The sequence below is a fragment of the Corvus moneduloides genome, chromosome 6 (genome assembly GCF_009650955.1).
Source record: "Corvus moneduloides isolate bCorMon1 chromosome 6, bCorMon1.pri, whole genome shotgun sequence".
Lineage (NCBI taxonomy): Eukaryota > Metazoa > Chordata > Aves > Passeriformes > Corvidae > Corvus > Corvus moneduloides.
In genome coordinates, this window is record NC_045481.1 from 29,708,876 (window position 1) to 29,734,416 (window position 25,541).

General features: G+C 40.2%; 2 protein-coding genes and 2 long non-coding RNA genes across 10 annotated transcripts in view; 2 read left to right on the plus strand and 2 right to left on the minus strand.

The window, feature by feature from the left end:
- The first annotated feature begins 1,227 nt into the window (after positions 1-1,227).
- Positions 1,228-7,681, plus strand: LOC116445872. Of its 2 annotated transcripts, XR_004240919.1 has the most exons (4): positions 1,228-1,300; positions 2,700-2,796; positions 4,064-4,091; positions 7,599-7,680. It is a non-coding gene; the product is annotated as an uncharacterized LOC116445872 (long non-coding RNA). The 2 variants fall into 2 exon arrangements; XR_004240920.1 differs by lacking the exon at positions 4,064-4,091 and having other exon boundaries at positions 7,599-7,681.
- On the minus strand, positions 5,135-11,213 carry LOC116445870. 4 transcript variants are annotated; one of them, XM_032112968.1, is made up of 2 exons: positions 8,957-11,213; positions 5,135-5,626 (listed from the first exon to the last, which is right to left on the minus strand). In XM_032112968.1, exon 1 carries the CDS (start codon positions 10,471-10,473, stop codon positions 9,391-9,393), a length of 1,083 nt encoding a protein of 360 aa, XP_031968859.1. In that variant the 5' UTR covers positions 10,474-11,213; the 3' UTR covers positions 5,135-5,626; positions 8,957-9,390. The 4 variants fall into 4 exon arrangements, with proteins under 4 accessions (XP_031968859.1, XP_031968858.1, XP_031968856.1 ...); XM_032112967.1 differs by having other exon boundaries at positions 5,135-6,122; XM_032112965.1 differs by having other exon boundaries at positions 5,135-6,122; positions 8,451-11,213.
- LOC116445871 lies at positions 6,042-12,604 on the minus strand. The gene is made up of 2 exons (XR_004240918.1): positions 12,143-12,604; positions 6,042-9,004 (listed from the first exon to the last, which is right to left on the minus strand). It is a non-coding gene; the product is annotated as an uncharacterized LOC116445871 (long non-coding RNA).
- Positions 12,605-20,394: 7,790 nt separating this feature from the next.
- Positions 20,395-25,541, plus strand: part of STXBP6 (syntaxin binding protein 6) — a 94,890-nt gene continuing 89,743 nt past the window's right edge. The window contains exons 1-3 of one of the 3 annotated variants that reach the window (XM_032112412.1): positions 20,395-20,532; positions 21,538-21,677; positions 23,074-23,172. The gene's annotated coding sequence lies outside the window, so the exon portion shown is untranslated. The remainder of the gene's footprint in view (positions 20,533-21,537; positions 21,678-23,073; positions 23,173-25,541) is intronic. The other 2 variants (XM_032112411.1, XM_032112410.1) reach the window with 2 other exon arrangements.

Here is a 25,541-nt window from a genome sequence, read left to right on the forward strand (position 1 = left end):
GCAGATGTAAATGTCAGAGTATGAGTTTTTCTGCACTCATACCCACTCCTATTCAAATCTGCACTACTTAGTGATCTGAGGGCATAGGGATTCCTTTTAAATGAACATGAATGTACGGCCCTAGGTACTAACTGAATCCTTTCTCTCCCAAAAGTTTCTCCCTAGTTTAATTTAGGGGTTTTTTGTTACGTTAAACGCTTCTAAAGCTCCCTGACTCAGAGTTCTCAGTATTAACACCTGAGAACAAAATCACAGATCAGTATTTTGAAGCCAAATGTGTTCTGAAAACTATAGAAAAATCCATGAAGTTTTCAATTTATTTCATTTAAACTGCCTTAACCTCTTACAGGACACAGTGTAGTTATCGGCACATCATTTCACGTATTGCCGCAGTATACTCTGTTATCTTAGGGAGAAGGCTTTACCATTTTAAGTACTTGTACTGCACTGTTGCACAGAAGAATATTAAACACATCCAAATAAAAGATTGCAGCTCAAAAGAAAAAATGTCTTTTGTAGTAGAAGAGTGTTGGGGGTTTTAAAATCCCATATATAGATATGAAAAACCACAACTGAAACCAGTTGTAGAAATAGTTTTCTACTGGTACACAAAGTATTTGCTTTTATGAAAGGAAAATGGATTAAAAAAAAAAGTTTGAGATTGCAAGATGAAACAAGAAGTAACTCCATTGAAATTAGGCAGCTATAAGAACACAGCAAAGTCAAAGTGCACATTTCAAAGTAAGGCCAGCACATCCTGATTATCAACATTGATATTCAATGGAAAAACACAAGTCAGCTTGTAACATTGCAGTAACATTCTCATTCACAGAACACCAACGTTAAAAAACAGTGCCTGAATGTTAACAAGAGTGTATCATTTCATGATTTTCTCTTCCTCAACTGTCCTTTTCATTTTAGGAATTTTTGGCCTGACTACTTTCTTCACTTTCCTTTAAAAGGAATCAAGCCTCAGGAGGCAGAAGTTGCACAACATGGATATTTAATTTCTTTTTCTTTCACCTTAAAAAAAAAAAAAAAATTTACCTTTGGGTACAAAAGCAAACAAATACAACAAATATCCAACACTTTTTTCACTTAGACAGGATGGTGGCAAAGAAAGCTGATTTTAGAGCCGCTTATTTAGACACTCAAGTGCCCATAAAAGAGAGAATTTATCCTGTTTGCCAGAGATACGCTGGTTAAAAATAGCATGGTAGTGAAACAAAACACATGGTGACACTATGTCAGATGACAACAAAATGGCCTAGCAATGGAAAAGAAATGAATTCTATGTACAGTAAGTTTTTCTCAATCGTTCTTATTTTCTACACAGATTTTCTTTTCTCAATTATCCTGTACTATAGCATGACCCAAAAGCAGAATACATAACGACATGAAGTGTTAGCTACAAGTTAAGAGATATGCTACTAGATCTTGGTGTTTGGGGAGGTGGGAGGGATTGTTTTGTAGGAAACAAATTCTAGATTTTATCCATTAACTGTATTCATCATTATTTCTGCTAATTAACAACAGAATTTGTTAACAAACAAAAGACAATTCTAATATTTTGTATATCACTAGTGTAAATACTTCAGGGGAAACATTTCTGATAACATTAGTCAATGTGCTTTGAGAACTGAATTTATTTAAGAGGTTGGTTGTTTCCATATTAAGTTATCTCTTTCTTTTATAGACAGAGAATACTTCACTATTTCTTTTCTTCTCTTAGTTTGCAGAAAGTGAAAGTTAGGGAAGAGAAACAATTTAAAATCCATTTTAAAAAAAAAAGGTCAGTTTTAGAAATGTTAAACATTAAGCCTAATCAAGACAAAGTTTAAAGTGTCAAGAGGTCCTTCCAAACTTATGCTAAGAAATGTTTACAATGAACATCAATAATGACATAAAAGAAGTTAGTCTGATTATTGTTACTATTATACAGAGAATGAAAGCTTTTCAGAATAAACCACACTTTAAAATTATCTGAGTATCCAGAAGAGCAAATTTCAAGTACTTGGAGAGTTTATAATCCTTCTTGGGAAGTTAACATTACTGGCCATATATAGGCATGCAATGAAACTGATTTTCTAATACTACGGAAAAGTTTTTTTTTTTTTTAAATCCTCAGGACTATAAATTTCTGAAGTACCTACCCATTACATGTGCTCAAATCCTTCAAATGCAGTATTGCCAATACAGTAACTTCTCCCTCCCCAAATTGATTATGTCTCTGTATATTGGCTACAGCTATTGAATCAGCATTTTTAGTATCTAAAGAAACCTGATGGTGCTATCAATTGTACTATTTGGTAAGTGATTTAGGGTCAAAACCACAGTATTGATCAGATTCCGTCTTTGAAAGAAATAAACAAACTGAACATCTATTGCTTTACCTTTATGTGTATGTATACGTGTGTGTCTGCACACATGCACACAGCTGCCTATTTTGACAAACATGGTTTTATTTGTCCCCTGAGGAAATGGTGCCATTAATCAGCTAATTATGAGTGCAAAACTATCCATTGGGCAGTTAATTCATTGCCAGAGTACACAAAGCCATTTCACCTGATTTTTTTAAATGGTTAAAGAGGTTAAGTACTACGCTATGTACAGGCTAAAAATTGATTATCTTAAAAGACAAAATGAAACTCAAAAGTTATTAAGAATGCATGCTTGCTACTTTCCTTTTTTCTATGCAGTGAAAGTTGGAGATGTATACAGTGCTGAAGCTGACTGAGCTCCAAGGCTCTTCACTCTGAAGCAAGGATTATGAACCCCGTTGCCCTCCCAGTGTTGGTGGGACACGGAGAGTACATGCATGCTTTGCACTGCTTACACCTTACTGCAAATGGCTGTTTCACCTCTGTTGCAGAAAGTCTCAGGGCACTTGTATTAAATCTTTGAGACCTGTGATTATTTCAGAAACGTGACCATCTTAAGCAGTATCTCCACAGAAACATTTGCATATGTAGGAAATAGATACACATTTAAACATCAAAAAAAAATTTAGTAACTTATTTAAGACCTTTCTTTTAAGGTCTTTTTAAGACCTCTGATTTGACTCTTTCTGCCTCTGAAGACAAGATTTAATTTACTGTCAATAATTGGGCAATGTTATCTTACCGTTTTTAGATTGTATGTGGATTTCTACATAGTAATCCTTACTATTCTAAAAAACCCTGACATTCTCCTACTGTCATAAATCCCTATCTAAGCAACCTGTCTGTCAAGAAAGAGACCACTCTTGATGTTAATTAAAAATTAACATCTGTTTTATTAAAAGAATAATTAAAAAATTAAAAGTTGAAATAATCCAGTCCAGGAAAATCCACAAATAAAATCCTAAAACCTGGGTCCGGAGCAATTAGGGACGTTTAGGCCTAACCGGCACAAGGCCTCAGTACAGGAAGCCTGCAATGCTGGGTTAACTTTGGCTGGTCCAAAGTTAGAGAATTAAAATGGTCTCTCTGGGAGACAGGGGCCTCACTCACCAGCACTGGGCTTCACCCACAGCTAACCTGAGGCAAATGCCCCCCCCAGAGCTCTTGGAAAGTCTGCTCCTGGAGCTGGGCTTAGGAACTTGTACAGCTTAAGGACAACTAACAAAAGCATTGAACTGCACCACAAACACTTCAAGGAACTTTTAAAACAGAACAATCAACAGTCATTTTAAGGAACTTTTAAAACTGAACCATAAACACTTTAAGAATCTTTTTAAAAAACATACTAATTAACTTGGATAACTTGGGTATGTGCAGGAAACAAGACATTTGGAAGTTTGAGGCTCAAGGAAGGGATCAACTTGGGAATATTTTATCAACAGGGATTTTTAATTAAGAACTGTGTGATTACATGGTTCTGAGAATTGACTTTGTATCTTTAACTAGTTTGATGGGCATTTTAAGTATGTAAAGGCTAATTTGGCAATTAAAACACTGAATATGCAAAATACAAAACTAGGACATTTAACACCTTATCATGCAAAATCAGGGCACTTAACAAACAAAGGCCAATTTGGTAGATTTCATATATAACAAGTCCCCCCTTTTTCTCTTTTGCACAGGCTCTTTGGTCTTTGCATTTAAGTGAAGGTGGGTAACTCTTCAGGAATGGCATTGAGTTCCTTAAAATGGTCCCACATCTGCTGGGCTAGCTTTTGCTTCTTTCTAGTTTTCTTCGGCTGGTTGACATGCACAATCTTTTGGGTGGAGGCTGAAGGAAGTCGTTGTCCTTGGAGATCCTGTGTAAGGGGCATACTTTGAACAACAACAGTTACTAAACAAATAAAACAAGGAATTAAACAGTGAAGAAAAATTAAACCAAGAAGGGAAAACCCAATGACAATTAAAACCTTTTTGTCTTTTAGCTCTAGTCAGTTCATCATAAAGTGCAATTCCTAGATGGTTTCCAACATCCTCTGGTAAAAGGAAAAAATTATGTTGGATAGCTCCGAGGGTACAGCTTCCTCGCCAGCGAGGTGGTAGTTTGGAATAGGCTTTGTTACTGCAGATCCAGTACAGATCTTCAGGTGCTTCCCAAAAGTGAGGTTGGATGCTAGAAGCAGAAGTCCAATATTTAGAGATCTGTGGCAAGACTGAGTAAGGATTTCCATGGTCCCAGCATTGATAGAATTGTTCTGTTGGATTTAAAATACAATTTTTGTTTTTAATTTTCTCTGTTGACCAGAAAACTTCTGGTTCTTGAGGTATCCACCAGTGCCTTTACCCATCAATTACTAAATACCTTTTACAAATTGTTTCTCCAACTTCTTTTGTAAACCTGTTCCCTTTTCTCCATATGCATTCCTCTCCAATAACAGTGTTCTTTAGTTGCCATGTTCCATTATCATGTCGGGTGGTAGGAGAGAGGTCATTTAGTCGGATTAAATCAGGGGGTCCAATACTGACTCCCTGCCAAGGCCAACTTTCCAACTCCAAAGTTCCTCCACACACCCAGCAATTTGTAAGGTTCAATTGTTGACTTATTCTCTCAGCCAGATCAATGAACAAATTTTTACCTGACACTAAAGGATTTTCTGCTTTTTGTTTCTCTTTCTCATTGATTACTATTTCTTGAATCAGGTCCACATCATAAGGTTTTCTTTTGATCAAATCTTCTGTTTTTGTTATATAGTTAAAGTTAAAACAGAGCCAATCTTCTTGGGAGGGGCATTCTCCCTTTTGTTTATGAACCGAATTGCCAAGATTTCTTCCAATCCAGTATTTATGTCCTTTTTCCATGCAGGTACTTAGTGTAGTTAAGTTGTAACAAGCTGGGTTCACACAAGTATGTGCACAGAAAAAGTGTTTAATTTGGTATGAGTTTCCTTCTGTCTGATATATTGTTTTGGAACATTTGTTACATCTGATGTCAACCTGGGCGAAGGGAAACCACAGGATCCAGAGGGTTACAGTATAGAACAGGGTGCATTTGTTCTTGTTTGACAACATTACCTTGAGGAGAGTTGTTATCCCCCCAGGTCTTTCTGTCTCTGGGTGGTACCATCCCTGCTCCTCTGGTCCTTCTTCTGGGTTTTATCCCTTTAGATGGACTCTTCAGATAATCAGACATCAAGAATCTCTTCATTTTTGGAGTTGGCCTTGTTATGAATTTGAATGGTTTTGCCCTGAAATTTAGAGTCAGATTAAGCTGTTATTAGGGATGAATACTACCTCCAACTGGAGCACTCTAATGTGGAAATTGAGGAAACAATTTTTATGATATAACAACTTTAGAACAACAACAATATTTGGAACAACACTCTTAACACTTTATAACTGGGGAAAAGGTAGTAATTGATTTGGATGTCTTAAAAGGGAAACTGGGAGTTAATATAAGAAGTGAGATCAACAGTTCTATTGGAGCTTTACTCTAGTGACTCTTCTTCAGTTGGTAGTGTTACCGGTCCTTTGACACACTGGATGTGTGTCCACTTTCCAAAGTATGCACAGCTGTCTCAGTAGTTAGCTGGACTTGGAAAGGACCTTCCCAAGCTGGTGTCAGTGACTTTTCTTTCCACGATTTTATCAATACCCAGTCTCTTGGGTTGATGTGATGTAAATTAAAGTCCAGTGGTAGTGTCTGTGGTATAAGTCCCTTCTCTCTCAGCTACTTTAAATTTCCTGCAATCAATTGCACATATTGTTGAACATTTACATTTCCACACTCCTTCACATCAGCTTCATATTGGGTGGCTAAGTATGGTAACCCGTGCAACATTTCATGAGAGGAACAGTTTAAGTCAGACCTAGGTTGTATTGGGTGGCTAAGTACGGTAACCCGTGCAACATTTCGTAGGAGGAACAGTTTAAGTCAGACCTAGGTTGAGTTCGGATCTGTACGAGAGCAAGTGGGAGACACTTTATCCACAACCACTTTGTCTCAATCATTAATTTCGTTGAAGTGTTTTTGAGGGTTTGATTCATTCATTCCGCTCTCCCAGAACTTTGTGGATGCCACAGAGCATGCAGTCTCCAATTAATGCCTAATTGCTGCACCAATTGTTGGTAGAATTTGGGAGGTAAAGTGTGTACCTCAGTCCGAATCAATTCGGTGGACTATCCCATAACGAGGGATAATTTGTTCAAGATCACCTTGCTCACTGTTTGAGCAGTAGCGTTTATGGTTGGTATGGCTTCAACCCAGTGAGTACGGTGATCAACAATCACTAATAAGTATTTCCACCTTTGGACGGGGGGGGCATTTCAGTAAAATCAATTTGAAAAGGTCTAGTGGCCAATTCAATTCCCCCACTTGTAATCTTTTTCGTAACTTTTCTATTTATCTTTTGACAAATTATGCAGCTCCTTGTAATTTGATTAGCCAATTCGTAAACTCCAATATATCCAAAAGTTCTAAGAAAGTGATCTGCTAGAGCTTTTGAACCCCAGTGGTGATTTTGATGAATATTCCATAGGATTTCTCCAGCCAGATTTTTATTTAATATTTGTCGGCCATCTGGCAGATGCCACTGGCCCTGGGAATCTTCTTTACCTCCAATTAAAATTGTGTTTTTCTCGATCATTAAAAATCAGCGTGGGTAAAGTGTCTTTTATTAAAGTGCTGTTGATGTCACTGGGAAGTGTTTTCACCTCCATTACCTCTTCTGTTGTTTCTACAGCCACTTCTTTCGCTGCGATGTCTGCAAAAGTATTTCCCCTTGCTTCTCTAGTGTTCCCTGTTTGATGTCCTGGGATGTGTACTACTGAAACCACCTGAGGTTGTTTAAGTGCTTCCAAAATCCTTAAAATTAGCTCTTTATGGAGGATGTCTTTTCCTTTGGTGTTGAGGAACCCTTGCTCTGTCCAAATTTTGCCAAATGTGTGGACTACCCCATAGTTATACCTCAAGTCATGTAGATGGTTCTGATGCTTCTGGCTAGTCTGCGGAGGGCTTTTTCGAGGGCGTATAATTCGCACACCTGAGCTGACCAAGTAGATGGTAACTTCCCTTTTTCTAAAACTTTCTTTGAAGCCATCTACAACAGATTAGCCAGAGCATCATTTCCCATCTACAACTCTGGATGACCCATCAATAAAAAGGACTTCTCCTTGATCAAGGGGGCAGTCCACTAGATCTTCCCAAATTTTTGCTTGTAGGTCAACTATATCAATGCAACTGTGTTCAAGAACATTTTCAGAGGGGGTTCCGTAAAGAAAATGAGCTGGATTCTGGATTGAGCAAGTAACCAAGCTCAGGTAATCAGTGTGCATTAATATAGTTACATATTTCGCCATCCTTGGATCTGTTAGCCACTCGGAAGCTCTCTGATTCAAGATAGTCCTTATCGAATGTGGCATATCAACAGTCAACTTACCCCTGAAAGTGAGTTTTTGGCTCTCCGAAACCAGGGTGGCTGCTGCAGCAATAGACTGGATGCAGACTGGCCATCCTCTTGACACTGGGTCTAACAACTTCAAGAGGAAAGCAACTGGCTTTCTGACTCCACCCCAGCCTTGGGTCAAGACGCCATAGGCGATTCCTTTCTCCACATTGACAAACAGGTCAAATGGCTTTCTGAGGGAAGGTAGGCTTAAGACTGGTGCTTTTATCAATTTATCTTTAAGATTTTGGAGTTTTTCATTGTCTGATTCTGTCCAATTGATAGGTTTGCCCTTGGTTAATTTTTCATATTAGAATTTAGCAGACTGGGTATACTGGTTGATCCACAGTCTGCTATACCCAAATAAGCCTAATAATTGTCTGACTTCCTTTTTTGTAGTTGGAAGTGATACATTTAGGATCCCTTCAATTCTTTCAGCACACAGCTTTCTAGTGCCTCGGCCAAGTACATGTCCTAAATATCTCACCTCCTGTTGAACAAACTGTAATTTCTGTTTTGAAACTCTCAAGCCATTCTTTCCCAGAAAATTTAATAATTGAGTAGTGCCCAATCTGACTGTGGATTCCTGTTCTCCGGAGAGTAGCAGGTCGTCCACATATTGTGTTACCTGTGTCCCTGTAGGTGGAGAGAAGGAGCTTAACAGGTCCTCTAGCGCTTGACCAAAGAGTGTTGGTGCCTCAGTGTAACCTTGAGGAAATCGAGTCCAGCGCAGCTGCTGCCTCCTTCCAGTGTCCGGATCCTCCCATGTAAAAGCGAAAATATCTCTGTAATGACAATCTAGAGAACATAACCAGAATGCATCCTTGAGATCAGTAACAGAGAACCAGGTATGCTCTGGCGGTACTCAGCCTGGAAGGGTGCAAGGGTTTTGTACCAAAGGATACCTGGTTTGAACTCTTATTGATCTCACGCAGGTCTTATCTGGTTTCTGGACAGCCAAAACTGGGGTGTTGTAGGGCGACTTGCAGGTCTCGAGGATCCCATCCTCTATGAGGTCCACAATGACAGGTTTTAGTCCCTGTCTTTTGTATTTAGACAGTGGGTACTGTGGTACTCGGATTGGCTTGGTGTCACGAAGCAGTTGCACGGTAAGCAGTGTGATATTCATTTTACCTCTGTTTTTAGGCCTTGCCCAAACTATTGGATTGATTTCTTTTTCGTCTGTCAAAGATAAAACAAACAGTTTAGTTTTCATTTGACCTCCTTGAGGTACACCATTCCAATTTTAAGTGGTACTTGGAAGTCCCAGCCTAATAGGTTGGTACCTGCTTGAGGTAAATACAGAATATCACCTGTATGGGTGCATCCATAACTAATAATTGTCACATCCTTTATTAGGAGAACCTCCAAGGTTTCTCCTTTGGTTCCACAGGAGTTTAAAGCGCTTGTGGATACTGCACATCCTTTGGGTTATCCAGTGACACAGGTCCTTTCGGCGCCCGTGTCTACTAAAAACTCATTGTCTGTTCCTGGGGACCAACTTTTAATTTTATCAAGGGCTCTTGTAGATATTTCTGTTTCCCCAGGTGGTAGAGCCCCTGACATCTTCAGTTATTCAATACCTGGCCCTCCATTTGGAAAGCCTCTTGATCTCTTAGTCTTTTAAAACAACGCCAATGGCCATGGCCCTCTTTATTGCAGTATGTGCATATGATTTTTCTGGGTCCTGAGGTCTCAGAAGTAGATTGGTGTGGGGATCCCTTAGAGGTTTTCTTTTGGAGAGAAGCGTTAAAGAAAGGGTTGTTTCCCATAGATAACGTAACTTTGGCTTTGGTTTTCATTCTTTTCTCATCTCTCCTCACATATACTTTTTGTGCTTCCTCCAACAACTCATCCAGTCCTCTCTCTGGCCACTTCTCCAATTTTTCTAATTTTCTTCTAATGTCAGGCCAGGAGTGCAAAACGAAGTGGACTTTTAACATAGTTTTTCCACCTTCACTTTCTAAATCAATTTCAGAATATAATTGAATGTTATTCCTCAACCGAGTCATCCAAGCGGTAGGGGACTCATCTTTTTCCTGTTCCCCGCAAAAAGCCTTTTTCACGTTGTTAACACGGGGAACAGCCTCTTTGATTCCTTTAACAATTAAATTCCGGTAATCGGTCATGTGCCTCCTTCCCTCTTCTGAATTTCGGTTCCAATTAGGATCAGTTATGGGTAATTTGTGTTCACCAATTGGACCTTGGTTTGTATTGTTTTCTCTGTCCCATATGTTTACTCCTGCGGCTCTAATCATTTTCCGTTCCTCAACAGTGAACAGAGCTTGGAGGATACATTGCATTTCCCTCCAAGTATAAATGTTAGGGCCGAGGAATTGGTCAAACTGTTCTGCAAGACCCACCGGGTCAGTTAACAAATTTTTCATTTCCTTTTTAAACTCTCGTACTTCTGACGATGCCAGAGGTACAATGACGTAACCAATTCCTCCCCGAGCACCTCCCATAGGTACCTCTCTGAGGAATAAAATTTGGGAATCTTGGGGTGCGCTAGGGCAGGTGGGACATTCCGGTGCTTTAATGGACTTCTTTCTAGTGCAGAAGGCTGGGCCTTTCTGGCTAGAAAGAACTTCACGTTCAATTATCTTCTTTTGAGAGTTAGAGGTAACAGACACTTCCCGGTTTATCTCCATTTCATTTTCACTTTCACTTTCAGAATCCCCTTCAGCTGATTGGTTCAGTGGAGGAAAAACTCTTTTACATTCAATTTGGACTCTCTCCCTTGGAGGAGTTGCTGGAGGCAGGTGGTATAAGGGATCCAATTTTGCTTGATTTAATTTCTTTTTCAGGTTTCTCGTTTGGTTTTTCTAAAATTGGTAGCACCTTGTTTGATTCTTCTTGAATTTGGTTTGGTTTAGTTTGTTCTGTTTCTGGTTTTTCCCAATATCTTAACCAAATTTTTGCATACTCTAATTCATTAGAATCTTTTGAGGCTCTGTAGTGCACACAAGAATAAAGCGCCCTGCAGAGCCATGCTTCTGAGGACCCATGTTTTGGCCATTTAAGGCCATCATGCCTGATCTTACGTTTTGGCCATTTAAATACACAGTACTGAATCATTTGATATTGATCTTTTTCTTTAGTTAAATTATTTGTCTCCCATTCAATTAACATCTGCCCTAGTGGGCTGTCAGGAAAAATTTTGTATTTCTTAGAAGGGTTGCTATTTGACTGCCCCATTCTCTTAGTTTAGGACAAACAAATAGCTGGTGCAAAAAAACGCCTTCCCCCCCCCCCCTTAATTAAATCAACCAAAACTAATATGATAAAAAACAATCTGTGTAATGTAAAAAACAACAAATCCAAACTTTTTAGTAATTAGAAATAACAACCCACCGCAAAATTAAGAAAGTGGTAGGTCCGTGGGAAAAGTAAAAATTAAATAGTATTTTATAATATAGACTCTAATGGTAAAGAAAATGAACTTGTCAATAGAATAACTAATTCTAATACAAAGATAAGATAATATGGCAGACCCGTGGGAAAATTCAAAATTATAAATATCTATAATTTACAATAAAAAAATTATTACGATTAGGATAAAGACAATGAATACCACAGCAGTACCTTTGGATTAAGACAGATAACAAGAATTACTGTGAAAAACCACAAAATAATTTGGTCAAAAGCCACAAATAAAAGAACTGGCTAATATGCTATACAACAGTCCAACTAAAATACAATCACACATGTGACTAATTAAATCTTTAAATCTGTTTAAGTACTAAAGGTTTATAAAATAACTATTTAAATAATTTGAATCTGGCAGTAATGTCAGTAGTGGCAGCCTCTCTGCTCAAGGGAACTTAAAATGGTGGCCCTGCCCACCAAAAAGAAGGAAACTTGAAATGGTGGCCCTGCCCACCAAAAAAAGAAATTTAAAATGGTGGCCCTGCCCACCAAAAAAAGAATTTAAAATGGTGGCCCTGCCCACCGAAAGGACATGAGAGAAAAAGAGATTAGAGTGGGGTGTCCTTCTCAGTTCTAGACCCGAGAAGGACTAGGGATATGGAACTGTAAAACATATTGGAGTCATGTGCACTCCTAAAGAGGTAACTTCCCCTAAAAGTGCCACCCCACCACCCTCAATCGTCCTCCTGTATCCCTTAAGGAGTGATTCCTTGTGGTGTGCACCAAAGAGATGACCCTGTCACTCGCTTCCTCACTCACACAGGGGATGGCCAACCCCACATTCACTCACACACAAAAGGGCCTAATACTGAGAGTCCCTCTAAAACTTTAAACCCTTTAAAAAGAGCAATTCCCTAACTAAATAGCCCTTAGGAAGGGTTTAGGCCTCACCAGGTTCCTGTAGTGGGGTGTTTCCTCTCAGCTGCAGTGGTCCAAGGTTGTCCAGTAAATCCAAGGAAGGAAAATAGAAAAAAAAAATTAAAAATTCGAAAATTCACCAAAATTCCTGGATTTTAGGGCAAAAATATGGCCTCCTGGACAAGACCCCAAAAGAGTTGTCAAGAATGAGACCACTCTTGATGTTAATTAAAAATTAACATCTGTTTTATTAGAAGAATAATTAAAAAAAAAAATAAAGTTAAAATAATCCAGTCCAGGAAAATCCACAAATAAAATCCTAAAACCTGGATCCGGAGCAATTAGGGACGTTTAGGCCTAACTGGCACAAGGCGCCAGTACAGGAAGCCTGCAATGCTGGGTTAACTTTGGCTGGTCCAAAGTTAGAGAATTAAAATGGTCTCTCTGGGAGACAGGGGCCTCACTCACCAGCACGGGGCTCCACCCACAACTAACCCGAGGCAAATGCCCCCCCACAGCTCCGCTCCAGCCTTTTATCATGTCCATGCTCCGCCCCAGCCCGCCCACAATCCAGCCCCCGTGGTCTGGTGCGATTGGTGGAGCCTTGAAGTGAAGTCATTGGATCCAGCCAATGGGATAGCTTCTTGCCCGGGGAGCCTGGAAGGCGGGAAAATGTGCTCATTGACAGTCATGTTGCCGTGGAGCTGAGCTGCAGGTTAACGGACAGAGACTAAAAATAGCCCTCGACAGTCGGACAGCCTGCTCCTGGAGCTGGGCTTAGGAGCTTGTACAGCTTAAGGACAACTAACAAAAGCATTGAACTGCACCACAAACACTTCAAGGAACTTTTAAAACAGAACAATCAACAGTCATTTTAAGGAACTTTTAAAACTGAACCATGAACACTTTAAGAATCTTTTTAAAACATACTAATTAACCTGGATAACTTGGGTATGTGCAGGAAACAAGACATTTGGAAGTTTGAGGCTCAAGGAAGGGATCCAACTTGGGAATATTTTATCAACAGGGATTTTTAACTAAGAACTGTGTGATTACATGGTTCTGAGAATTGACTTTATATCTTTAACTAGTTTGATGGGCATTTTAAGTATGTAAAGGCTAATTTGGCAATTAAAGCACTTAATATGCAAAATACAAAACTAGGACATTTAACATCTTATCATGCAAAATCAGGGCACTTAACACGCACAGGCCAATTTGGTGGATTTAATATATAACACTGTCCATACAAATTATGTCTAATGTAATTTCAGTATAACCTCTGGCATTAGCAAACACTGATCATCTTTTATTGTTAAATGCCTTAACAGAGCCTGTGGCTGATTTTACCACGAGCAGAATCTAGCCCTGAATTTAACACTACTTCACATATGTAAGTCTATGATACAGAGAACTTTGAAACTATTTTCAAATTGATATGTCCTCACCAAAGGCAGGCAGATGGTCAGTTGTAGAAAAACAAAGCTAAAGCCCCACAGGAAATCTATTTTAATGTTATAAATCTGTATGAAAAAAATTGTCAACACAATTCAAGGAGCAGTGGTGCACAGTTATTTCTGGAACAAGTTTATGTATCTGCCTTCTTGTGTCTTTTTCAGACTGGTTGCAGTAAACAAACTCATTAGAACAACAAATCTGAGTTCCAGAGAAGAAGACCTGGCAAGATCTCAAAGCTTCTCAAAGATTTATGTTCTTCCAGTGACCGATGCTGAATCAGCTTCTCTGCAGATATGGATTTGCTGATTTTTTTATGCTTTAATTTGATGATTCTTATTAAAAAAAAAAATAAGCAGCAATGTTGGTGCATGAAAATTTTTATAGTTCAGTGTGTAATTCAAAAGCATGCCTTATCATTGTGTTCTGCTTATGATGAGTTTTTATAAGCAGAGGTTTCATTGTATTTTTTACAAGTAAGCAAGTCCTTGCAATTTTTCTTACTCCTTACTCCTACTTTGAAGATTCAGCAATACACAGTTTGAAAAGTTCCTTGAAGAATTTTATGTGGGAGGTTACAAGAAATATAAGAAACTTTCTCAGTCTCACCAGACAGCTGACTACCATGATGATAGAGGATAGCTTTGCAGAATTTACCACAGTCCAGGTTCATCTCCTCATGTCTCCCCCAGTGCTCCCTCAGGACAAAACCTTCTCAATTTTTTGAATGTCTGTGCTGGCCTCAGACAGATCCTACTCCCAGTTCTTCAGGTGGACACTTGAATCTAACTCAGTCATGTGATGACAGGAAAATTTTATTAGCTTGAGACTTTTGGAGGTAATTTTGCCCAAACTCAAAGCGGGGCTCACTTAAAAGAGAGATTTGCCCATTCTAGTGATGGTTACTCCACTGCTCCCCCAAGCAACCTCTCCCTTGGTTAATACATAATGGTTTACACATTAAACAAAATTAGAGTCCATAATCACTGAAATAATAAAAATTAAGCTTAATGGTTTTCAGGAAGAACAAAACTTTCCCAAAGAAAACAGATTTTTCTCTTTTTTACTATTCACAGCTGCAAGTTGAATAGAAAAATAAACTTGTTTCTTTCATTTGTATTATCAAGTCTGGGACATGATTTAGGAAAGAATACTAGGGAGCCAAAAAAACATTACATGAGTGCTTTGTACAGGCATCACTGTAAATTATGCAGTGCTGTTTGCTTTTTCTCCCCTTTATCATGAAGGGTGTTTTTTCAAATAATTGCTGTAAACTTTCTAAGTACTCTTGACTCCAAAGCAAATAGTAAAATGAAAAAAAATTTAAATTAACTGTCATGAAAGTGTATTTCTAACCTTCCTAAACTCCTTGGATGTCATACTCAGACCCATATTTAACAGCACTGTTCACATGGCTATGATACTAACCATTAAGTGATGATAAATAGTAAGGCATGCTGTGCAAATGATATATAATTTTATGTTGCATTCCCCATACCATATTACAAATCACACTAGAATTTCTGTGGTCAGGTCATATACTGTGCTAGGCCAGGCAACATGTGATTTCACTCCCCTGATAATCATAAACATTATGCACAGATTTTATCTACTGGTCAAAAGAAACCTGTAATTAGTGACTAAGCCAACCAGATCTGATAAAATGACAGGGTCTTTCCAGTCGTATAAGCATGGACTAATCAAACCCCTTAAAAGCTCCCACTGCTGCCTAACACACTGTGTGTCTTTTCAGAAAAGTGCATCTTCTAAAAGAAATTTAGGAAAATATCACAAACATTTCCAGGATATCTGAGGTTCACTTGTGCCGCTTCACCCTCTTCTGCCTTGCTGTGCCTGGAAGTTTTCTGACATATCACTGGTCAATGAAGATAATTATTCATCTCATTTTCACATAGGTATTTTTAAACTGGTCTGTGCATGTTCTGACAAACAAGACCCAGTACCTTCATTGCAGGAACTAGGACAGTTTTAATGTATCCCAGTAATTAGGGATTTGGATTTTCCACATTTAGATACACACATATCTATCTATGTCTCTGTATAGCTTGACGTTATCTTAATTAGATTTGAATTAAGGGCTATTTATTTTGGACAGCACTCATACTTAACTAAACATTTTAATTTTCAATTGGTAGGCTTAGAGGAGATCTGAGTTTGCAGTTAGAGATATTGCTTTTAGTGTAAACAGGAACTGAATAAACATCAGAAGATATCAGTGAAGAAAGAGTGAACACAAAAATGGTGAATTTTTTTTTTTCTTGTCTCATTTTTTCTGTCTTAAAGAAGGATAAAACCATCTTTTGAATGTAGAACAGCATCCTCCACATACTGCTCTTTTATTGACATATTGGAGTACTGAAACTTCCTGCTCTTGTTTTATGGTGCCATGAGAGGTCCACAATGAAACTGCTTTCCTTTACATGTCCCATAGATCCTGCTGTGGAACATCCCATATCCTGACGTGGTTTTTTGCTCAGCCTGTCTTGCTTCCTATGCTCAATCCTTTTGGCTGTTCTTTCAACTGCATAGAAGGAATACTTTCAGGAAGGTATTTGAAGGTGGAGATGTTTTTATTATGTGGAAATGAACAGTCTCGAAGATAAGAGAGAGGGAATGCCTCCTTTGCTACCTGCCAATACATTCTGCTGCTGAAAGAAATGCAGAATTCCTGAATGCTCCCTCCATGGGTAAGAAAGAGCTAAAAGCAATTTGTCAAATGACCTTACTATCACCAAAAGGTCTGTATCTACTAGTATAAACATCAATTTTGCAGTGCATTGGTACATACTGCTTTTTCTGCAAACAGTAGTAAATTGTATTAATTCTATGGATCAGGTTGTCCTAAATTTCTTTTTGTTAAGCAACACTTGCTAATAATGAGGACTTCTACAAGAAAATATGACTCAGCAAAGATCATGGGAAGTATCCTTTTATGTTAAAATTTTATTTGTACCTTTTACAAAAATACAGAAGCAAATCTGTCCACTTACTTTTGTTCATATGAATGCATTCTTTCATCATTAGAAAAAACAATACAACTTATTTCATTCTGAAGCAAAACCAGTTGTGGTCCTTCAGATGACACATTAGGGATGTGCTGTAATTCTGCAGTATACATACATTTGTCCCAGATAAGTAGTTTCTGCTTTTACCTATGCTGCATAAGGTTTTACTCCCCCTGCCATCAGCTCTCCACAGAGCCCACCTCTTGATTCTTCAAGACTGGCTGCTTTCCTGCTAGGCACCAGGAACACTGGCTGCTCTAGAGACTGCTCCTGCCACTCACCCAGTCCCTGACTCTCTTTACTTTTAGCCACAGACTTGGTGGATTTGCCATGAGGGGTTTTATGACCTGAGGGCTAGAACAATTAGCTAGGGGGGCAGCATATGCAGGCAACTCAGAACACAGTTCTAGCTCTCATAGCACTGGAGCTTGAGAAATCCCAAAGTCCAGGACACAGCTCTGCTCTCTATATAGTTCATCAGTAAATTGTATCACACACTTTCTTACAATTCATTTTCTCTGTCTTGCAACTGTAAAGCACTTAAATTGCTTAATGACTTCAGCTATGCACTAAGCATGAATGCCAGCACTTGTCATTAGCAGCCTTGCACATTCAGTTTATGCTACATATCTTTAAATAATATGTTTAAAAATTATTTTCTATATAAGACTTCAGGTGTCCTGCATTGTTAGTGCTGTGAGAAAGTGTAGATATCCTGCTTTTTAGTCCCTTATCAAGCTGCTTATCAGTGACATTCTGGTGCTCCAACTGCATAACTGTAAGAGTCAGTCTTCTGCTCTCCAGGCCTACAAAACATTTCTTTAGTCTTAATTCTGAGGTCATATTTCTCAGAAGCAGTTTATTATCTAAATGTAATTTTAAGTATCTTGCACACAAACCATTTCAATAGCCTCGTGTTCTTGGACCAAAGGCTAAGTTTTGCTTTTGAATACTCAGATGAATCTTACACCCAGATAACCACCGATATATGTATTTTATCTCTATTCTGGTGGAATTGATGAAAAGTGAACCTTTCTGAATCTGGACCTCTCTCCTGATCCCACAGGACTACAGGACATACTGGAAAGCTCAGAGTTTGTTTCTCAGATCTCACTCCTACAAACACTATGGCTCTCAAAGATGTGCTTTGGTACAATTACTTAAAATTATTCAAAACACTATCACTTCCTCAGTTTAAGATCTGCCTCCTGGCCAGAGATTGCTGCAAGGAATGTTTAGGTTAGAGGTAAGGTTTGTTTGTACTGAGATAATAGACTATGAATTGGGGTAGGAGAGATAGAAGCACGTCCTGTTCTACTATGAAGATGGTAAGCTCTGTGAAGAAGTCTGGCATACTGCAGTGGGCATTAACCTTTCAAATTTATTCATCTAACTGGACCCCTTAGGCACTCAAATAATTTTACATGGTTGGCTGACACTTTTTTTGGTGTTATTTACAGCTACTTCCATGTGTAAACCCACTTGCTTTCCTAGACCTGTTTGGCATGAAGGCTGAAATCTGCTGGACAGTTTTTGTGTGCTGTATCTGTCTAACTAATAAATTTATCCAGCCGTAGGAGGAGAACAATGGCTGAGCACAAGCATGCCACTCAGCCTGACAAGCCCAAGGACATTGAAGAAGACGTTTTACAAGAACAGTACATGTCACTGGAAATGACAGGCTATACGCTTAAATATAAACTCAAGACCATCAATACAATTTAGCATTTCTAGCAGCAACAATCCAGTAACCCAAATTAAATACTATCAGTTCAAAAGACAATGAAAGCAAAAAGGAAACAAATTTGAAAAGTTTGAGTAGCTGCAAAAATAAAGCTAGACTTCAATTTCTACTCTTATCAAAAACATATTGCCTGCAAGAACCTACGAGAGGAAAAGAAACCCCAAAAAACAAAGCAGGAAAAAACCAAAACCAAAAAAACCCAACCAAACAAAAAAAATCCCAAAACCCAAAGCTCACCAAAATACACTAAAAAGAGAAGGAAAAAGGGGTGACAGAAGGGCTGAAAAGTGTCATTATTAGTGTTCGTGAATGCATATTCAGCTTTTCTCTTCTTGGTTTCTGTAACCAGGCAATTAAATAACCATCGTAACTTCAGTGTTACTAGTCTGTATAGCTGCAGAAAAATTAGAAAATAACATTTTAAATGACTTAGTATTTAGATAGTAGATAAAAATGGATCACATATCTGGATGTTCCGAAGTTTATCTTTCTAAAAAAGGTTATGATGAACACTTTGAAGATCTCAATGCTCAGATTCATCAGAAAAAGAAGAAAATAACCTTGTTTCCAACTTTGCCTTTCCTAACTGTGGCCTGTTCTCCCTGTTTTCTGTTCATGACTGTGTATCTGGCCTCAAGTCCACAGATGCTGGAGACACTGAACTCTAATGGCAATCATACTCACAGAAAAAAAGCAATCTATATTTTGAAAAATTGGTTTTAATATATAGGGACCACTGGGGGTTGAACTTTCTATATATAAGATGGGAAGGTATTTGTAGGAGGCTGTTGCCTACAACAAAAGTAGATTGGCTTATTTCCATGATATCCATGCAAAATTTATTGAAATTAATGTGAGTCATTGAATGGATTTCACACCATTTCTAGAAGAGATCTAAAGGAACAGCAATACAACTGAGTATAATGGTCTGAAAACTGAGGCTGTAGTGAACAATGCCACAATGTAACATCAACTACCATTAAATTAAATGACAGGATCAAAATACACACCCCCTGAGCAAACAATCAACTTACATTTCTATTAACTAATGGAAATTGTACCAACTACAATTCACGTTGACAATCATACAAAAACTCAGTGTTATAAATTAAATATTGTAAACGAAAGTACAAAAATATTTTTCTATGTTATGTTTATTTTCTAACTAACCGGCTTATTGTTTCCAAGCATTACATTCCCAGCATTGCTACAGTGAACACACAGCACTGTGGCGCAGGATCTGGACATCTTACTGACACCCAGTGTAGAAAGTACAATAGCATAATTTGTTTCCAGCCTTATCCTCCGAGTGTCGAGTAACAGCCCTCTGTTATTTGTGTGAAGCCTGAAGCTTTAGCAGGAGACAATGCCTTTCAGGAACCTCGCTGGGGGCCTGAGCAGCCATCGCACACCTGACCGATCCCGGGCGCGCTCCGTGCTTTGGCTCTGCGTTACCCGCGGGCCGCTGGGAAGAGCCAAACCCGACTCCCGCCCCGCGGGCTTTCTGTGACAAGGTGTGAACGTGCGCCGCAAAACTCGTCAGAGAGCTAAAAGGGCGCTTTATACGTTAATTTTGGATCTTTGCCCGTCTAAACTCTTAATCCAGGCGCCGGGCGCCTCCGCCCTCCCCAGCGGCTCCGGCGGGACTCCGGCCGCGGCGGAACCCGGCCCGCGGGAGGCTCCCGGCCGCGGCGGGCGCACGCCTCTCCTGCGGAGCGCTCTCGCGGAGCGGCGCTGCCGCCAGCCCGGCTCCACGGCGGCCCCGCGGGCGCGGAAGCGGCACGCAGCCCCCCGAGCAGCAGCGTTTGGGGTTCCCTTCTTCCCTCCCTTCAGCGATCCCAAACTCCGTTCCAACGCGTTTATTTCCTCCTGCGTCCCAAGCCAGCTTCCTGCCCGCGCTGCCACCGCTTCTCCCCAGCATCCCGCCCGCCCCGCCGCTCCGTGCCGCCGGTTCACGGGCGGCCCGGGACGGTGGCGGCGGGGGCGGTGGGCGGCCCGCGGGAGGCCCCGATTGGCGCAGCCGGCGCACGTGGGGCCGCCCTCCCGCCTCGGCTCTGGCAGCGCGGCCGCCGCCGCGGGGCACGGCACGGCAGGGCGGGAGAGCGCACCGTGCTCCGCTCCGCGCGGGTCTCCGCGTACCGCACGCGGCGCTGCGGCGAGGAGGGGAGCGAGAGGACTCAAACCGAGCCTGCGGAAAGGTGGGTGTGGGGGCGGCAGACGCCGCGCTGCGGGTCGCGGTGGCCGTGGGACGGGCGGGGGCGATGTGCCCATCGGCTCCCTGGTGGTGCGCCGCGTCCGCCCCGTTGGGGCTGCCGGCTGCCCCGGCAGTCCGCGGGCGGAGCTCTCCGAGGGAGCGGGGCAGCGAGTTAGCGATTAACTCTGCCGTGGCGTCCTCCGCCCCGGCACGGCGCCGGGAGCGCCTGGGCGCTCCGGGGGTGCCGGGCCGAGGCAGCCGGGTCTGCGCCCCGGGGGGAGGCGGCTGTTCCCGCGGGCGGGGGCGGCCGCTGCCGGAGCCGCGGAGCTCCGCCGAGCGCCGTCTGCGGCGCGGCTGGGGCGAGGCGGGCGGTGCGTCCGGCAGCGCAGCCCTTCAGCCCTCGCCGTCGGAGGCTGTGCGAGCGGGGGGTCCCGGCCCTGGCCGTGCGGCCACCCCCCGGCACAGGAGGCTTTGCTCTGACACCGGCCCCGAAGTCTGCGCTGCCAGGAGTCGCTGGTGCAGCCCAGCGGTGGTCGGTCCCTGTAGATCATCCTTGGGAGGTTCTGCGGGTGGTGAAGAGCAGCACAGAACCGGCCAGTAAACGTTAAGCAGATCTACTGGTCCCCTTCCAACAGGATGTTTCAGGAGTAACCTTGACAGTCCAGTGAAACGGCCACCACCACCCTCCTCGCCTTCTGTTTGAGCCAGCTTTGCTAATGGAAAAGTAAAATCTACAATAGCTGTCGTCATTATCCACTTGTCTTGTGCTGATGCTGATGAAATCTGAAGTTCAAGAAAATATTTAACATTATTTAGAGAAATGTGTTATTCTTTTTTCATCATATTTTGCCCTCTGTCAAACAGAGGAGCTTATGTTTAAGGAATTACATCACTTTGCAAATCCCTCTATCTTTCTCTAAAAATAAACTGTCTTTTAGGATGTCTTTAACTTGGCTGTTTTCCTTTTGTGAGTCAGAGCTAGTGTTACTGCTTTTCATTGCTTGAACAGGCTCCACAGACCCATGACACCTCTCTTAAGAGTTTTAAGAGTTGTTGCTCATGTGATGGGGATCATCTGGCAACTCTGCTTAACGTTACTGAGGCAGACAGGACCTTTTCCATCCTGAAATACTGGAAGATGACAATAAGGTATCTTGATTCTCTTTCGATTATGACATCTTGTCAGTGCTGCAGTGATTAACTGTAGGAGGTCTGTGACCTGCCGTCCCTTATAAGTGAGGAGTAAGCAGAGGGCAGGGAAATTGTATCTTGCTGGTGATGCATTGAGTTGGCAACTGAGAGGTTTCTTTTTCACATCTATAGTTTCCAAGCACACTTCACTCCTGATTTTTTCTGTAATTGTAGTAAATTATTTTAATGAGACCCTAAGAACTCCAAATGTAATGAACACAGGAGAAATACTTGTGCTAGTTTGTGGGCACGTAATCATAATGGGGAGTTGGGCATTATTTTTTTTTCCCCCACGCTTTTTGAATATGAATTTACAGCTTCTTGCCCCTAGGAAGGATGTTCCCCCATGGGGTTGATGTTAGTCTGCTTGATAAATACTTGGAAAAAGTCACTTTCAGTGAAAGGTTTAAGGCCTTTCTGCTTGAGGGAATGCAGTTACAGTGTAGCTGCGCCACACTAATTTCCCTTCTAATACTCTTGATTTTCTTTAGGAATATGCCTTAAAAGTGGGATGGTGCCTTTAAAAATGCACTAAAATAAAGCAATGAAAATAAAAAGTACTGTAACATTTTGAGTGTAGAGTAAAAGAACCATTTTGGAAGTTAGCCCAATCACCATTTTGTGATAGCTTCCTCAGGTGAAGGAATTTCCAGGTGGAAAAAAAAGGCTGTGAAGAATTGTGCAATGGAAAGTAAGGGGTATCCTACCCCTGAGTAAGAGTGTTTGCTGTAGTGACAGATTTCTGTTAACTTTCACATGTTGTTTTCTCATCTTTGTTTCATTTATCTTCAAGTTTCTGACTGTCTCTCTAGACTTGGTCTAGATAGGAACATACAGAGTCAGGGATGTGTGATGATGGTATTGTGACCTATAGAAGGGTAAAAGAGAAGTATTTTACCGGGGTTTTTTTCTTCCAGATTTATGTTCAGATCACCTCACTCGTGTGCATGTGGAATTTTTAGACAGTGAAGATAATATAAAAATAAGCTATTTATAAAGTCCTCAGTATGAAGGGGTTTTTTTCCTCCTAGTTGAATATTCTTTCTTTACACTACTTACAGTTGCTTATACTAGAAGTTCACTTCTTAAGTAAGATGAATTCATCAATAGATACTCCTTGTGTTTGTAGTGTTGTTACTAGATTAAAGCATACATTTTAGGAAACTTAAAAATACCTTTAAAAAAATGCAGCTTATAAGGCTATATGTGGTAAGATGTCTTCTGTTTTATTATGAGTAAAATTCTATAAAATGCCAACTCTGTAAAATAGTAGCTGTTAGTTTCCTTTGGGGAGAGGCATGCTGTCTAAATAACAGTGCATTTGTTCTTTCTTTCTTCTTTCCTTGTAACTTAGTGTCTATTTCCAGTGTCCAGCTAGTAAGCTAACATTGCCAAGGTTGTAGAGAAGTGTTTTAATCACGGGTTTGGAAGTGTCTGTTTGGAAAACATGATGGTAAGACAAACTTGTCTTCTGTTTTTAACCAAGCAGGAATTCTGTAGCTAACATGTGCAGAGACAAATCAACTCCTTCAAGTGAACCCTTAATTTGCCTAGTCCTTGATTGGTGCTCTCTAGTGATGTTGGAGATTTGAAAAATGCATAAACTAAAAAGCCTTGGCATTAATCTATATTGTAGCCAGACATGCCAGTGAATTCATTAATACACTTTTGCATATGACTGCAGCAGTTTGTGCTGGTTTAACTGTATAGAAGCATGTTTAAATTTAGGCTTTTGGTTTGCCTATTTCTTGTTGTTTTGAGTTGGGACATGCAAACTGGGATGTATGTAGTATTTTAGCAGTGCTAATAAGCATTGTAGCATTGTTCTTGTTCTGTAGCATTCCTTGGTTATACAGATCTTTAATTTATCCCCAACACATTTCTTAAGCTTGGAGAAAAGGAGAAGAAAATAGTAATAATAATTCAAAACAAGAAATATGTTAACAAGAGAAGGGACTATTGGTTTTCCTGCATAAATTATGTTGTCACAGAACACTTAGGCTGTGGTGTGCAGGGAGGAACTCTGGTTTTAGGGGAGTGGGAGGAAGGACATTGCCTCTTAGTACCTTTTTTTTTTTCTTCTCTGAGTAATCTGCTATCAGAGAAATGAATGATGATTTCTCAAAAGCAAATGCATTTCTGAGGCTATATATAGCAGAAATAAAGTCGTGAAATGTATTCACTGGGTTACTGAGAGCCAAAAAGAGATCAGACCGTTTAAGAAAATCATTGTATTCAAACTCTTTCAAAACTGCCAGTATTGTCTTCCATCCTGAAAAACCTTTTTCCAGTAGTCCCTTTTCTTTTTCAAGTATACGTTTGTTGGAGGCCCGGTTGACTTTTGGCATGTGTTGTTCATTGTGGTGCCCTAGAGCTCATAGTTGAAAGTTAAGCTGCCTTTTTCTCCATCTTAAGCTTAGGCAGACATCCTCTGCACCTGAGGTTTTTGACACAGACAGTGCTGTGGGGCTTCTTTGTCATAAATCCCTTTGTAAATGGGATTGCATGACTGTGAGTCTGCTTGATATATTACATATTCCTACTTTTCCTTTCATAATTTTTCTTGGCAGATAGTTTTGGGAAAGGATTCCTGCTGTGCTGAAGTGCTGCAGGTCTGGGAGCAGTTTGGACTGTAATGTTCCTGGAAGGGTGGGCTGTGTTCTTTACAAGATAGCACTTGTTTTGGATTTCTGATGCTTGGAAGACCTAGGTTTATATATGTGTGTGTTTAATGTTGTCAGCTTCAGGCTTTCATGCGTAAATAACAGTGGTAATCTACTGTCAGCAGCCCCAAGGGAAAATAATCCAGACATTTCTGTTCTATAGCATTTTGATTTCCTTAATAAAACAGGAGCGTTGTGAGAGTTTAGGGTTGCTCAGTAGTGCAGAATTCTTAACAGTGGCTATGAACACAAGTTATTAAAAGTTTTACTGTCATAAACTGATGCGGATTAAAGTCCAGCACTAAAAGCTGAACTTGTTTTTTCTTGCCCTTTAAACTTGGTTCTAATCTTGCTATAGACATGAGAACAGTGCCAGCTCCAGGAATCTTATTTTTGTTTTTTCTTCTGCCTTTACTATCTTGTGTGGTTTTAAACTTCAGACACTTTCACTTCATTATCTCTTTCTAGAGATTCCATATGTTTTTTAAATACGTGAAGTTTTCAAGTAGTGTAAAACACATTGTGTAATTACAGCCAGATCTGTTAATAATAGGGGAAGCCCCAAGATTACTTACATCTGTATGAAACACTTAGGATGGAGACAGTTTGCAAAACAGGTTTAGGGAGAGGTTGAGTTTTTCTTGTCTGTGCATAAAACAGTACAATTAAACCTATAACAGTAATAAATAATAAACTTGGTTTGGATTAGATTTCAATATAGGAAGTTAACATACTCCTACTTGAGTTAAACTGAGCCATGGTTAAATTATTAAGATTCTGCTGCTGTGGAAACAATTCCTCTTTCTTTAAGCATCACCGTAAGATAAAACTGGAAATGTAACTTTTGTAAAATTTGGTGCTTGCCTGCAAATCATCTGCAAAAAATACTTGCAATTTCTTCTTGCTAATTGTGCTGGCCAACAAGTTGGTTATTTATACATTTTGGTTTTGGGTCTCCTTTTCACAAGCCATTCTGTGCTACGCATACAGGCTGTTTTAGAAAACACTCTTCCGCATCTTGGAAATACTTGCTTAGAGAACCAAACCAGTAATTCCTTAACTTTACTTAAAGGTTTTTTTCAGGATTGTTGTGGTACAAAATTGAAAACTAATCTAATTTTTTTTCTACCTTTTCACTTGCTAGTGTATTTAGAAGGAG